Source organism: Pelmatolapia mariae, linkage group LG10_11 (assembly GCF_036321145.2).
Source record: "Pelmatolapia mariae isolate MD_Pm_ZW linkage group LG10_11, Pm_UMD_F_2, whole genome shotgun sequence".
Taxonomy (NCBI): domain Eukaryota; kingdom Metazoa; phylum Chordata; class Actinopteri; order Cichliformes; family Cichlidae; genus Pelmatolapia; species Pelmatolapia mariae.
Genome location: NC_086236.1, coordinates 27,482,049 through 27,496,053, shown reverse-complemented (window position 1 = coordinate 27,496,053; position 14,005 = coordinate 27,482,049). Strand labels below are relative to the sequence as shown.

General features: G+C 40.4%; 1 protein-coding gene across 1 annotated transcript; it reads left to right on the top strand.

Moving 5' to 3' along the window:
* The first annotated feature begins 5,036 nt into the window (after positions 1-5,036).
* On the top strand, positions 5,037-11,860 carry ca4a (carbonic anhydrase IV a). The gene is made up of 8 exons (XM_063487093.1): positions 5,037-5,186; positions 8,199-8,243; positions 8,850-9,014; positions 9,103-9,248; positions 9,365-9,457; positions 9,554-9,620; positions 9,715-9,878; positions 10,218-11,860. The coding sequence occupies exons 1-8, from the start codon at positions 5,123-5,125 to the stop codon at positions 10,395-10,397; spliced, it is 924 nt and encodes a 307-aa protein (XP_063343163.1). The 5' UTR covers positions 5,037-5,122; the 3' UTR covers positions 10,398-11,860.
* The last annotated feature ends 2,145 nt before the right edge of the window (positions 11,861-14,005 follow it).

Sequence of the window (14,005 nt, the reverse complement as noted above, 5' to 3'; positions counted from 1 at the left end):
AACTCACAAACTGACCTAATTACAAAGACACATGAGGGTAGCTTTTATAATGATTTGGCCAAACCATTTATACACAATGGGGGGGAAACAAAAACACACACTAATATTAACTAAGCACAGAATAACCTAACTAAACCTAAAACACCCCTGCTCCTGGTAAGCCTATGGTTTGTCCTGCTGAGCAGGCATTTTGTTCTCAGAGTCCTCAGCCACGCCTTTTGCCCAGACAGGAAACAGCCACCGCCCAAACCCAGGTAACTCAAAGAGAGAAAAACATAATTAATATAACAAAACATTTTAGAAAAACCACACAATGTTACTATGCGCGCGCCTCATAATACCAGTGTTAGGTTTAACCAAATGATTAATGAATTAAATTAATGAAGAAAACTGCAAAGCAAACTAATAAAGTAAAAAATGGACTGATTTACCCCTGTGTGGCTGATGCCATCACAAAGACATATAAATAACTGCAACTTGAATCTGTAAGCTCAGTATTTAACACAGAGTTCATGTTAACTGCCGTAATAACTAATAATGATTAATATAATAACTATAATATTGGCCATATAATATTTACATTACCAAAGTGATATGACTTTACTCTTATGAACAACATTAGCAAATTGTTATTTACTAACTAATCTTAAATGACTGTTCAGTACAGAAATGAAGCCCAAAAATCATGTTTTACTGTCCTGTGGTCTCAGCCTCAGATACTTATCAAATCACACAAAGCTCTTGTAGAAACAAACAAACAAATGAACAAAATATGTTCTCTTTCATTTCTGTCAAACAAAGTTGTATGACACGTTTCCAGCGGTTAATATCATGGTTGCTAGGCAACCTGGGAAGCGCGTCGGTCATTGGTACTTCATGGCTTGTGTAGTTACTAGGTAATAAAAGCTCAACACTGCCCCTAGCGTCCTGGAGCACTTCCGTTGTGTTTTGGGGTTTGCAAGTGTTTTGGAGTTTGCAAGTGCTTTGGAGTTTGCAAGTGTTTTGGATTTTGCAAGTGCTTTGGAGTTTGCAAGTGCTTTGGAGTTTGCAAGTGCTTTGGAGTTTGCAAGTGTTTTGAAGTTTGCAAGTGCTTTGGAGTTTGCAAGTGTTTTGGAGTTTGCAAGTGCTTTGGAGTTTGCAAGTGTTTTGGATTTTGCAAGTGCTTTGGAGTTTGCAAGTGTTTTGGATTTTGCAAGTGCTTTGGAGTTTGCAAGTGTTTTGGAGTTTGCAAGTGCTTTGGAGTTTGCAAGTGCTTTGGAGTTTGCAAGTGCTTTGGAGTTTGCAAGTGTTTTGAAGTTTGCATGTGTTTTGAAGTTTGCAAGTGTTTTGGATTTTGCAAGTGCTTTGGAGTTTGCAAGTGTTTTGGAGTTTGTGCTTGCTTTGTCTCTAGGGGCCACCGTACATATAGCACCGTTGAGTGCTTTGATACTGATGGCCTGTTGCAAAAACACATTACTGTTAGTTCCCATTTCTTTAGCTGAATCTGCAGGAAAAAGCCAGTTTCAGGTTGCAATGCATTTTTATTTTATTTTTTTATTTGAAAAACTGAATAAGTGAATTAATAAAAGAAGTGGTGGCCCTAAAAATTCTAAAGGAGTATACTAATAATAATAATAATAACAATAAGAAATATAACACACACTTTGCAGGGTCTCATTCAGCAAAAGCTTTCGAAGTAAAGGAGATTAATGGATGTGGATGGATCTTCTTTCAGCGCTGAAAGCGCTTTTTTGCATTTGTCCACTAGATGGCGTTTTTTCTCCGCGAAAAACAGAGGTGTGTCTGTTTTCAGCAGCAACTTTGTGCAATGAGCCTCTCTCTTAATTGGGTCAATTTCACAGTTATAGATTTACTCACTTTCCCCACTTTCTTTGAAGAGTTACTAAAATTCATCTTTATGACATGAAACAGTCATTTCTTTTGTAGAAGCAGATACTGAATGGAGGAGGCAGAAGAGGAAGCTTCATTGTTTTGCTACTTATTATGTTTTGTGTCTTCACACCACAAAGATGTGTATGGAGCAGGTCCTTCATACACCATACCAAAGCACTGTTTTCAGATGAGCTGCTGGTGTCAACGTTTCTAAGAAACATCAATTCAGGTTCATTGACGCTTTTTAGCAGGGACTCTTGGTAATGTCCTTCAGTGTACCTGCTCAGCATGATGAATAATGCAGGCCCAGGTTATTCTAGGTTCCAACTTAGTGAATGTAAATAAAGTTGACAGCTCAATCTATTCTGTGAGAAAGCAGAAAAGAAATTTGAGCTTTTTTTTTTTTTTTGCAAAACTTTGCACTGACTGTTGTGAACTGCGCCAAGAACAAACCTTTATTTTGTATTAAAGTTTCCATTTTAACATGTTCAAGCTTTTATTTCTACCAATAATCACACAGTTTTGAATAATATAGTCAAACATGTCATGCTGAACCTACTGTACAAAGAAAATGTGGTGGTAGAAAGTACAATAGCCTGCTGTAATTGATGGAACCATGAATTCTGCGCTATAGCAGAAAATCCTGAAGGCGAATGTCCGGCCATCAGCTCATGCCCTGAAGCTCAAGTGCCTTTAAGTTGTCCAGCAAGAAATGAAACACAGCAGCAAGTCCACCTCCAAACAAACAAACAAAAAGTCCAGACTTAACTCAGATTTCGATGCTTTGGCATTCAACAGGCTGTTAGAGAAGAAAGAAACAGAAATCAGAAAAGGCACATTAAAGGTCGTTTTTAACTGTCTATTTGTCTCAACTAGATCTTCCATAGTTCTTATTTTGCGGGCGATTTCCTTCTATACATTGCACTTGTTGTGTCATATTTTTCAGTTTCATTACCTTTAGGTGTTTAGTTTTTACTATCCATTTGTTATTTGCTTTAAAGCTGTTATTCTTAAAATTCTGAATGAATAAATAAATGTCAGTATGTCCCTCCTTTAAATACAGACTTTTGAAACACCTCTTCTGTAAAATTTATGTAGGCACTTTGGATCATTTTTCCTATAGTTTCTCTGTCATTGAGAATTTAAGCTCTTACCATTATTAGAAATAGTTTTTAGTTTATATTTATTTTCCAAGCAAAATCACTCCAAAGGAAGAACCCGGTAAGCGTCATGCATTTCATGGAAAATGCATTTTAAACCCTCATCAGTTATTTTGTTCCCAACTTTTTATCTTTGTTCTGCCTGATGTTGTTTCTTCTTCCCCCTGTAAAAATCCTTTCATATGTTTAGAAATACTCTGAGAGGAATCCATTTCAATTTTAGTGACCAGCGCCCATGAATGAAACACATATTCCTGGTATCTCTGAGAGTAGAAACGACAGCAGCTGGGTTTCTCAGAGACTTAGCCATCAAAAGTGCTGCTGGCACGCCCAAATTTCAAAGCTTTTGTGAGCTTATTAACTTCTCAGTCTATAAAGTTACGAGTGAGTTACTGACCCTCCCAGCCATGAAGTGAATGGTTAGGGTCACATGCACCAAGTTGAGTAGATACTAATCTGTACTGGTAAACGTGTCAGGGTTACATTGTAATGGGCTGATAGTGGTTTCATAAACCATGTCTTTTTTTCCCTCCGCCTCTTTCAAACATTTACTCTTCTCCAGCCCTGTGTTTCCTTCAGAAGAGCGTCCCTTCAGCTGTTATGTGCATTGAACTGCATGCAAGACATGCTCTGCTTTTAAGCCTGGGTAGGGTCCATGAGCTTCTGCCCCAGCAGTGCACAGAGAAATGTACTGACTGAAGATCCTTCCAAGCTTTTAACAACTATTGCAGTGTAATGATTAAAATGTGTTTCCATTCTGCTTCTTTTCTGCTTTCTGTTGGTGTGTGGTTTTGCTGGGTTCCCATCATCTTACATGTCCACTACATGGTCCAAGGATGGTCACACTTCTCCACTCACGACCTCCTGACTGACCCCAATGTTGCTCTTCACATGATTCGTGTGTTCAGTGTGTTTTTTATTTTGATCCCCAGCTTTCATCCGTGTACCAGGTAGCAGCTCCTGCAAAGTAGATCAGGGCTCCACACTATTTATAGAGTTTACACAGACTGGCCACTGTTGGAGACAGCAGTGAGCTCACACCTCAGCTGTGCCTCTGTGTATAGGAGCTCCTTTTATTGGCAATGAGTGGAGGTCAGGCAGAGGTTGAACGGGGCACGTGCAGTCTTTGGTCTGGGGTGAGATTAATTCTGTAGGATAAAGTGTCCTGTTGTGTTATTCTTCACACACATTTTCAAAGTAAATTAGCCTGGGAGATATGATATTTTATAACCCATGCATGGGTGTGCATGCACATCATATTTCTTGCATACATTGTTGTGTAGTCCTTCACGAAAGCGAAACAATGATCTGAGCAGAAAACAGCCCACATGTGTGAGAAAAATAGCTTTGAAAACTGATTTTTCGATACTGAAACCCAAACAGGACACATAATTTTAAGCTGTAATTACTGAGGGATCAAAAAGTTTCAGTGGGATCATCCTAATGCGCTCAATATTTTGAACATAAATATAATAAATACAGACTTATTATAGCTCAGGTTGAAACTTCAAACTGTGTAAAATACACAGCCCTTTGTAAGTTTTCTGCCACATGCATTCACTCAGGCAAAGGGTTTAAATACTGCACTGTCATGAGTGTAAGCGTCCTACAGCTTCTGTCAGGAGCTGCATTAACCTGATACACAATGTGTGTAACTGCATGGGGATTTGTCTAACCTTATATGTAAAAGGGACAAGGAGAAATGAGAGTTTAGTGTACTTTTAAGAACCTCCCACCATTATTTAATCACCTGAAGGCCACCTTGAGCTACCTGTGGAGAAGTCAGTAAAAAACAATGTTGATTAACTCTAGCTGATTTCCCCCATTTCCACAGAAACCTCAGTCCAGGAGCGTGATATTAATGAAAACAACAATGTGTTGCAGTGATACAGGCCCTTTCTCATCATACCTCCTTTCGGTGCGGTGCTTTATCAGAGGCGATGCCCGAAGGGGGAGGGGCCACACTTTCTTCCCTGTCGGGGTTTGGTGATAGATAAGTACAAGACTCCCTCAAGAATGCCATCACATTGGAAAAAAAACAACAACAAGTCGTTGTGTTGCCTTCTGTGTCGAGTCGGAGACGCTCCAAAATGCAGCAGCTCATCCTGCCGGTTCTCCTGGCATCCTTTTGGACAGTCTGCACAGGATCAGGAGGTAAGTCTGTTTTCATTCACAGCTCGAGATCATTTGAAGCAACTGCCTGTCTTTATTTTTAGTTCTTGCATTTAAAAAAATTCTGCCACTCTTCCAGTCCTAAAAAAATATACATATATATATATATATATATATATATATATATATATATATATATAAACTGTGTAAAATACACAGTTTATTTATGTGTATAAACTGTGCATTGAACTGCACAGTTTATATATATATATATATATTATATATATATATTAAAAAAAAGATTGGCGATTTCTTTATTTTTCCGTTATTGTATGGCCGTTTTTTTCTTTCAGTCGTTCTAATTACAAATGAACTCTCCTTTTTAATTTGCCATGCCAGACACGATGTTCAGTTAAATAAGTTCATATATATTGGCTAAAAATGCAATATATATATATATATATATATATATACATATATAAATAAAAAGCGAACATTTCCGCAGTACCAAATGCCCCTCTACGTGAAGCGCTCCACCTGTCCTGTCCATCACGCCTCGGTAGCAGCGGCAGTGTGAGTGTGTGTATGTGTGTGTCAGGCTCATCCAATCTGCACCTTGATATTTACACCGCTGAACTGAATGTTGAAGGGCAGGGAAGGATACAGAGATCCTGCATCAGCTGAGTCTGAGTCAAAAACAGGCAGAGCCCACATTCCCTCGGAGGCTCTGTGTTTCGGACACCTCTCTCTTGCTCTCTCTTTCTCGTGCACCTGCTCGGAACCAGGCCGAGCCAATGATAGACGATTGCGTCCCAGTGGCGGCAGAGAAGCGCGCCACGAGCAGCACCAGTGTCTCCAAATTCACAATCACAGCAGTGGGTAACGAGGCGCGGATTACCGCTGAGAGCCGGCTCACACGTGTTTAAACCCCAAACATTTTTATGTTTATCTTAAAAAAAAAAAAAAAAAAAAAAAAAAGGATCAAATGTGTCTTCAGATCCAGTGTTTGGATACTAAAGGGACATCTGCGATTCTTAAAATAAGCAGCAGACAGACGCATGTGAACTGATATGAATGATCGCTTATAAATGCGCCTCCATAATCAGAACCTGTCAGTGAGAAATCTCTTTGTGTCCGTGCATTTATTCCATGTTGCATGGAGCAGCTCTGAAAGCTGCAGGGTCTTATTTGTGACAGCTGTCCACGTCAGTGTCCCACAGACCGGCGCACGGATCACATCGGTCACGTCCCGGGAGTGTACAGTGCGCGCTGGAAGCCTGGACCACATTTTTTTCCTGTATCTGTATAATAAGAGACTCAAAAAAAAACCTTCTAAATCTTGAGCAGTTTTGGCACGAGTGGGTAGAATCTGAAATGCGTTATAAGTGTATTTGTCTGTTTGTCTCTATGACACGCTTACATATAGCACAGTGTCATAAAAGCTCGTCTCCGTCTGCCTGTGTTCACATGTCATTGTCAGACGACTAATTAGTTTATCATTTCACTGCCTTTTGTTTTCTATTTGACGGTTTCCTCAGTTCGCCCTCTTGGCACAGCTTTCGGGTCTTTAGAAAATCATTCATATTGTTTACTCTCTCTGTCTCCGCGTCACACGAAGATCAAAGCCGAACGCCGATTGGTGGAGAATTGTGCGGACCGAAATCTGATTGGCCAAACTATGAAGGAGCGAGAGCGGGCCATAAAAATAGATATTCCGTTAATGGAGGAAGTTACTTGGTTCTGTAAAATTACAACTTGAAAATATTACGTAAAAGTGACATTTAAAAAAGGAAGACAAATGTACTTGGAGTGGTTTAAATAACATTACCTTTTAATGGTCCATTCAATCTATATATAATGGTGATGGGGGGGAATCTCTTCCTGATGCCACATTTGGACATCTATGACTCACGATTAAGCCTGAGCTGTGAGAGCGAATTACTATAGGGATATATATGGTGGTTTAAAATATGATCTGATCATTCAGGATGTTCTGTGAGAGGATTTGAAATTCAATTCTGGATTTAACAGGGAGTCAGTGAAAAGAAACTAGTACGTTCTCTGCATCTCACAGCTACACAAAGCAGTTGGTTCAGCTTGTCTCTGTGGGACTCATACAGCTGCAGCATCCGCATTCAGGACAGCAACACTCAGTCAAGGCTTACAGTTAATCAGAATCCTTTATTATGTTCAGCTTCAAAGACACTGAGCTTAATTAGAAATTTCTGCACTATTATATGTCTTCCCCCCCCCCCCAGACTCACATGCAAATTCTGCTACAAGAGAAAATAATAATTACAATTTTTACAAAAAATCAAACAAAAAAGACTTGGACATGTATGTATGTACTGGAGCCAGTGTAGTGATTGATTGTACCCCCTCAAATGCTTCCCCCCTGCCTTGTCTATTTCCAGTAGCCATTATCACGATGGAGCAGAAGGAAAAGGCTTGCCAACATAGCAAAGCTACCAAGCTTTGACTTCCTTCACACACACATTGAGAAGAACCGATACAGTTCTAAAACAGATCAGGAGACCCTTCCCATAATTTTCAATGGCATATGTGTTTTTCATATTTTTTCTTTTATACTTTTTATAAATGTTTGATATTTTGGACAGCTGCAGATATTTGTTTTAGAGTAAGCGGTGGAAACATACAAACCGATTGTGAAACTTTAATAAATACTTAGACAAACAAGTCAGAATGGGAGCTTGTTGATAGCACAGAAAGATAAAGCACGAACACTGACTGTTTTTTTTCTTTTGGTAAATAAGAAGACAATTCCAGACTATTAGGGGGCTTTGTGTGGCCATGAATTAAAGCTATCTTAATCCAATAGGAGAACAATCCACTATTTGCTTTTAGAGAAAAATTAACTATTGGTAAATCAATGAGGCTTTCTAGAATACATGGCAAAAGGAAACATCCCAGTCTGCTCTCGCAACAGAATGTGTCAACTAGGGTTAATGCTTCTGTCACACTGTCACAAGCATCAAACCTGTGCCTTTTAGGATGCATATGCATTTTGTCAGTAAAGCTTTTTCTTTTTTTCAGACTGGTGCTATCAGTCCCAGTTTACCTGTGGTAATCAGTGCAATGGTAAGCATTTCTGATGGTAAGAATTTCTGATGGAATCATTGACGCAGTCATCCTTAGATGGGGTAGCTAGTGAGGAATGCAGTGCAGTGCAGTGCTATATATGGCCTACTAAAATATTAAAATGTACACAAGCCATTGTAGAATGCTACAGTTGTTGTTATATGTAGTGCTGTTGCAGTTTTGTGGAATAGTGCAGATAGATTGACAAGTTAGCTTTCTAATAACCTATTGAAATGCTGCAATTAGTGAAAAGCAGTTTTTAAGACCCGCACGAGGAAACATGCTGTTACAGCACACTGCTGAAACTAAAAGAGAAACAGCAAAACACAACCTGATATCATGCTGCTGAAAAATTTAGTCTGAAGGCAGCATGTAGATGGAAAACTCTAAAGGACCAAGCATTGAGCCTTGTGGTACTCCATGCATGTGGTTAATTTAATCAACGACTCCTTTTAGTAAACTACATGTTTGGCCACGTTCTTCTTGAACAGGAAGATTGTTAAGTATATTAGTGACTAGAAAAAAGTGGAGTTTCAAGTGCTACAAACTCCTCCAGACTGAAAATAATCATTCAAAAATGGTTGTTTGGTGTTTTTTGTGATTTAGTACCAGAGAACTGGAACCATGTATACTCAGCATGTGGAGGACAAAAACAGTCGCCCATTAACATTGTCACCAGAAAGACTTTCAAAGATGATCGCCTGACTCCTCTGAAGTTTCAGAATTACCAGGAGATCTTCACAAGCACAATCATAAACAATGGCCACTCCGGTGAGCTTATTTCCCATTAAAATTTAACTCAGCAACGTTTTGAAGCTGTTGTGTAAGCTCTTCATGATTGCTGTGTTGTCTGTTCCAGCTCAGGTCCAGATTCCTACTGTATCTACTATATCACATGGAGACCTGCCTGATGAGTATAAGGCTGTGCAGTTCCACCTGCACTGGGGAGCCAATGGAGGGCCTGGCTCGGAACACACTATTGACGGGGAACAGTATCCCATGGAGGTACTTAAACTTGGTCCAACAGCCTGAACCGCTACTGTTCTGAACTACAGAAGTACTCAGAAGTACTCATGGTGACTTATCATTATTGAATAACAGCACAAATATTTTGTCTACAGCTGCACATTGTTCACATGAAGAAAGCTTACTCTGATTTGACAACAGCACTGAGTGATACAGAGGGAGTTGCAGTTCTTGGATTTTTCTATGAGGTCCCCTTTTTAAAATTTTCACCTCAGATGCAAAAACTATTCCAGACCTAAGTATGAAAAGTAAATGTACTAAAATGTGGCTATTTCAATTTTCAGGTGTCTAGTAGCAGTAACCGGAAGTATGAACCCATCATCAGTGCTCTGCAAAACATCCAAGCAACAAGTAGGTACCAGTTTATGTTCAAACAATCAGACTCATGGCTGTGTAGCTTTGGCTATCTGTTTCCACTGTGGGGTTTTGTTTTGTCTTTTTTCAGATGGCAATACGTCTCTGTCTTCGATCTCCCTGGCACAACTGATCCCGTCTGAGAAAAATCTAACTGCTTACTACCGTTACAAAGGCTCTCTGACCACCCCGGGGTGTACAGAGTCTGTGATTTGGACTCTGTTTGAGAACCCCATTCCTTTGAGCATAGAACAGGTCAGGAATGCACCTCATTTAAAATATATATTTCAGCCTTAAGCCTTAATTTTTAATGTTACAAGGTTAAACTTTAGTGTTTTAAGCCTATCATGTATTTTTCAATATAACTTCTGAATCTGCAAACTCGCTTGTAATGATAAGTGTGAGCTACACAGGTACACATCTCTCAGAACTGCAGGAGTAAACATATAAAGCAACATAAAAAGGCTCTGCTAGAGTACAAATACTTTCCAACATTTTTCTGCATGTTCAGAAACATTACTGTAATTGTACTCCTTTATGATCTCTTTCCACAACCTGGAGTCTAACACTCATGCTAATATTCTGCTCCCCCAGCTCCAAGCTTTCTCTAAACTCCAGTTTAACGATGGCAAGCAGATGACTGGGAATTTCAGACCTGTTCAGCCCCTCAATGGCCGGAAGGTGTACCGCTCAGGAAGTGCAGTGATCCTCGCCAACTCTGCCATCCTCCTCGCCACCATTGCCATAGCCTTGGGACTGTCCGAACCCAATTAGAGGTATCCCATGCTGCACTGCGACATCCATAAACACAAAAAGTTCCACACCAATCAATCAGTCAAACCCGGATTCGTAACCTCTTCATCGCATGTTTGCAAAGATGATGGATCATATCGTAGTGCAGGCATGACTCACCTAGTGTTGCCCCCCTTATGACACAAATGACAAAGGTGTTTTAGTGATGCCTTACGAAAGGTGCTGTAAGGGTTTATTAAAGCACTCATGCATGTGTAGTGAAGCAGTAGATGTTATTTCAGCATTATGAATGTGTCATAAGAACTGGTTTCAGAGCACACGTTTAGGCATTCACTAAGATTCCAAATCATCCTCCTAAACATACACTTTGTTTTTGTCAGAGTGAGTCCCAGTAAGTTTACACTCTGAGTGCCATTGTCAGCCTGTGAACTGGCACATGGTGTGCTATTCTTAGTGGAGCATAAAGTTATAAATAGCAGAACTGAGTCATAAAACCAAGCTCCATTTCAAAGGCGATGGTCAAAGGAGTCAGCAGCTTGGTCATTCTTTCATGGTCCAGGGGCACACAGCAGGGCTGTCAGGTGACTCCCTTGCAGCCACTCAGCTAGCAGGTGGTGTGGTAAAGGGTGGGAGGGTTTTAGGTCAAGCCTTTTTCCCGCCAGAATCCAGCGTGGAAAACATTTACGAGGGACAACTACAGCCTGACCTAAGAGCAGCTGCAAGCCTTCTCCTCCCACCCCATGGCAACTTACACCAGAGGGAAAGATGAAGATGCAGTGATACTAATTGCAGGTCACAAAATGGCTGAGAGTGTCTGTAGCTCAAGGACACAGTCATACTTTGGAGAACAGACCAGCATATCTTGTCAAACCAGCATCATTAATTTTATGCATTTCAAACACGATTAGCATGAATCTGCATGTTTATTACAAGATACATGCACAAAACAGAGCTTGCCAAACTTACATGCAAACACCGCAGTCAGTCTGTTTGTTTTTGTTTGTTGTTTTTTTCCCAGTTTTTGACACATAAAGTTCAGTAAGCTAATCATGACAACATAGAACTGTTTTCATGGCTTGTAGTACAGGCTCTGGAAGGCACTGAATGTTATCGACTGTGAATTACACCCCACTGATTTGTTTGGGAGGGCTTATTATGTATTCTGTGCAATTTTCCAGGAAGATTTATTGTGATGACCTAGCAACAGGAATCTGTATATTTTCCATTGTTTCACAAGGCTTCATGTTATATTTCTATGCTGTACACTGATGTATTTATATATGTAATGAATGTGTATATTGATATGAGACTGCAGTTGATATTTATGTATTCCAAGAATAGTGCTGAATGCAACGCATCAACCTGTTCATGACATAGAGTTTACTTGTGATGTTCAAGTGTATGAGACTGTCAGGTTGTAATTCTTGAAATGATATGGAGAATGTGTTCCAGCTAAACAATAAAATACCTAAATGCCTTTTTAATGACTGTGTCTTCTGCTTGCATGGGCACAATTCAAGCTATTTGACCCACTGATCAAAATTAGTGTTTAACCTCAGCACTGCACTGGGTCTGTCTGCGCTGTGAAAGCTGATAGGAGAATACACTTTTTTGGCTTTGTTGTTTGTCTGCTGGCTCAGACACACAGACGGGTTTCTCGGTTTGCTGACTGATAACCCTTCGGTCTGTCCAGAGAGTCTGAGAATGCTCGTAGATTCTCATCCCTTAATCCTTTTCTAATTGACTTGTTCTTGATCTTCAAGAAGTTCGAATAAGAGGTTGTTTTATCTTACACAGCTCACTATCAAAGGTAGCAGAGGTACACAAACACATTAAAATCTACTAAAAATATTTTTTAAATTGATCTCTGAGACGGTTTGCAGACACTAGTTGCAAGTTATTTAACACCCCACCCACCTCCTCCAATCCCTTGTCATTAAAGAATCAAAAGACTTCTTGTTAAAGACTTAGGAAGACCTCTCACTGAGGCATGCACAGAGGCTGTGAGAGAGTATACACAAAAGCTTGAATGAAAGAAGTGCCTTCATTCTCCTCCACAGGCTTCCAATAGGTTTTTCAGTTAAGGAGGAGGAGGAGTTGGAGGGCTTGTGGATCAAGGGATCAAGGGGTGGATGCTTAATATCTGGCACCTTGCTGTTTTCTAGTCAACAGGACAGCATCGATATAACCACACCATCTCCTTAATCTCACCTCAAATGCCCCGAGTCTCTGGGGTTTCAGTGACAAAGGGCACTGTTTTCTCAGGAAGAAACCAGAGGCATCCTCACTTTGAATCTTACCAGATAGCCAGCTGCAATTAAAGGTCACTGGGCTGGTCTTTGTGCATGAGGTCAGGAGAACAACACACAGCTTGACCTATACTGCCACTCCTCTTCCTTCCTCCTGCATCTCACTGTTGAAAATCAATCCCACGAATCAGTACTGCAAACGGTGTGTGTCTCTATGTGAAGTAACGCCCAATTAACTTTATTCTAATTCAGCCTGATAAATTTGTTATTGTGTTGTCAATGATATAGCTCACAGAGGTGATATCTAATAGGCTATCACTAAGCACTCACTTGGTGTTGGCTTTCTCTGTGGTAGAGTATCACTTCCTGTTCCTGTTACAGTTCACAGTGATGTTTATGTGTAGCTTATCTCAGTAGGCAATTTGATAAAAAAAACTTATCCTTATCATCTTATTTCACACTGTAATCTTAACGTACTTTATCCAAAGCACACTCTCTCTTGATTCACCCTCTAATTATATTCACAATATTCACTTACTGTGTCTTTAGGAATTCACTAGCTTAGCTTAGCTTAGCTTGTAGCCAATTTGCTAGCAGCATGGCCTCTTCACCTGTCCCTCCTGCACTTTCCTGCTCATTGTGTCAGATGTTTACTCCTCGGCCTCCTTTAGCAATAACGATACCTGTAACAAGTGTACCCTGTTTGCGGCTCTGGAGGCCATGATCACTGAATTGGAAACCCAGCTTCGCACTCTTGAAAAACCTGTAGCTACCCAGTCTTGTAGCCAGTGCAGCAATCGCCCACACTATCTTGTTAATCAACCAAAGACCCAGACAGAGTTTTAATTAATTTGAAAACCTGACAGTTAGCCTTGTCAACCCTAGCTGGAAAACTCAAAACATTTCTATCATCCACCTGGGCCTTACTCCGTTTTAGTCTGAATTCTCAGACTTGATTTTAACATCCATGTAGATACTAAAAATGACAGCCTCAACACGGCATTTAATCTATTGTCTGTGAAGGTTCTCAGTCATCCAGGTCATCGTAGTCTAAGGAGCTTGGAAAGAAAAGCGTCTGGACTTCTTTAAGTTGCTTGAAGACGTTTCACCTCTCATCCGAGAAGCTTCTTCAGTTCTAAGGTCAAATGGTCGAGAGTCCCAGATTTAAACCCAGTGGGAGTATCCCCCCAAAGAGGGACAAAGGACCCCCTGGCGATCCTCTAATCACATGAGCCAAGGTGTGAAAGCGGGTGTGGGACCTAATCAGCCAGGGTTTCGGGTGAGCTCATTGTTAAACCTGGCCCCACCCTATCATGTGAATTCCTGAGGTCAGATGGCCCAGAATGTGAGTGGGCGTTAAGGCGTCTGGGAAGGGATCTC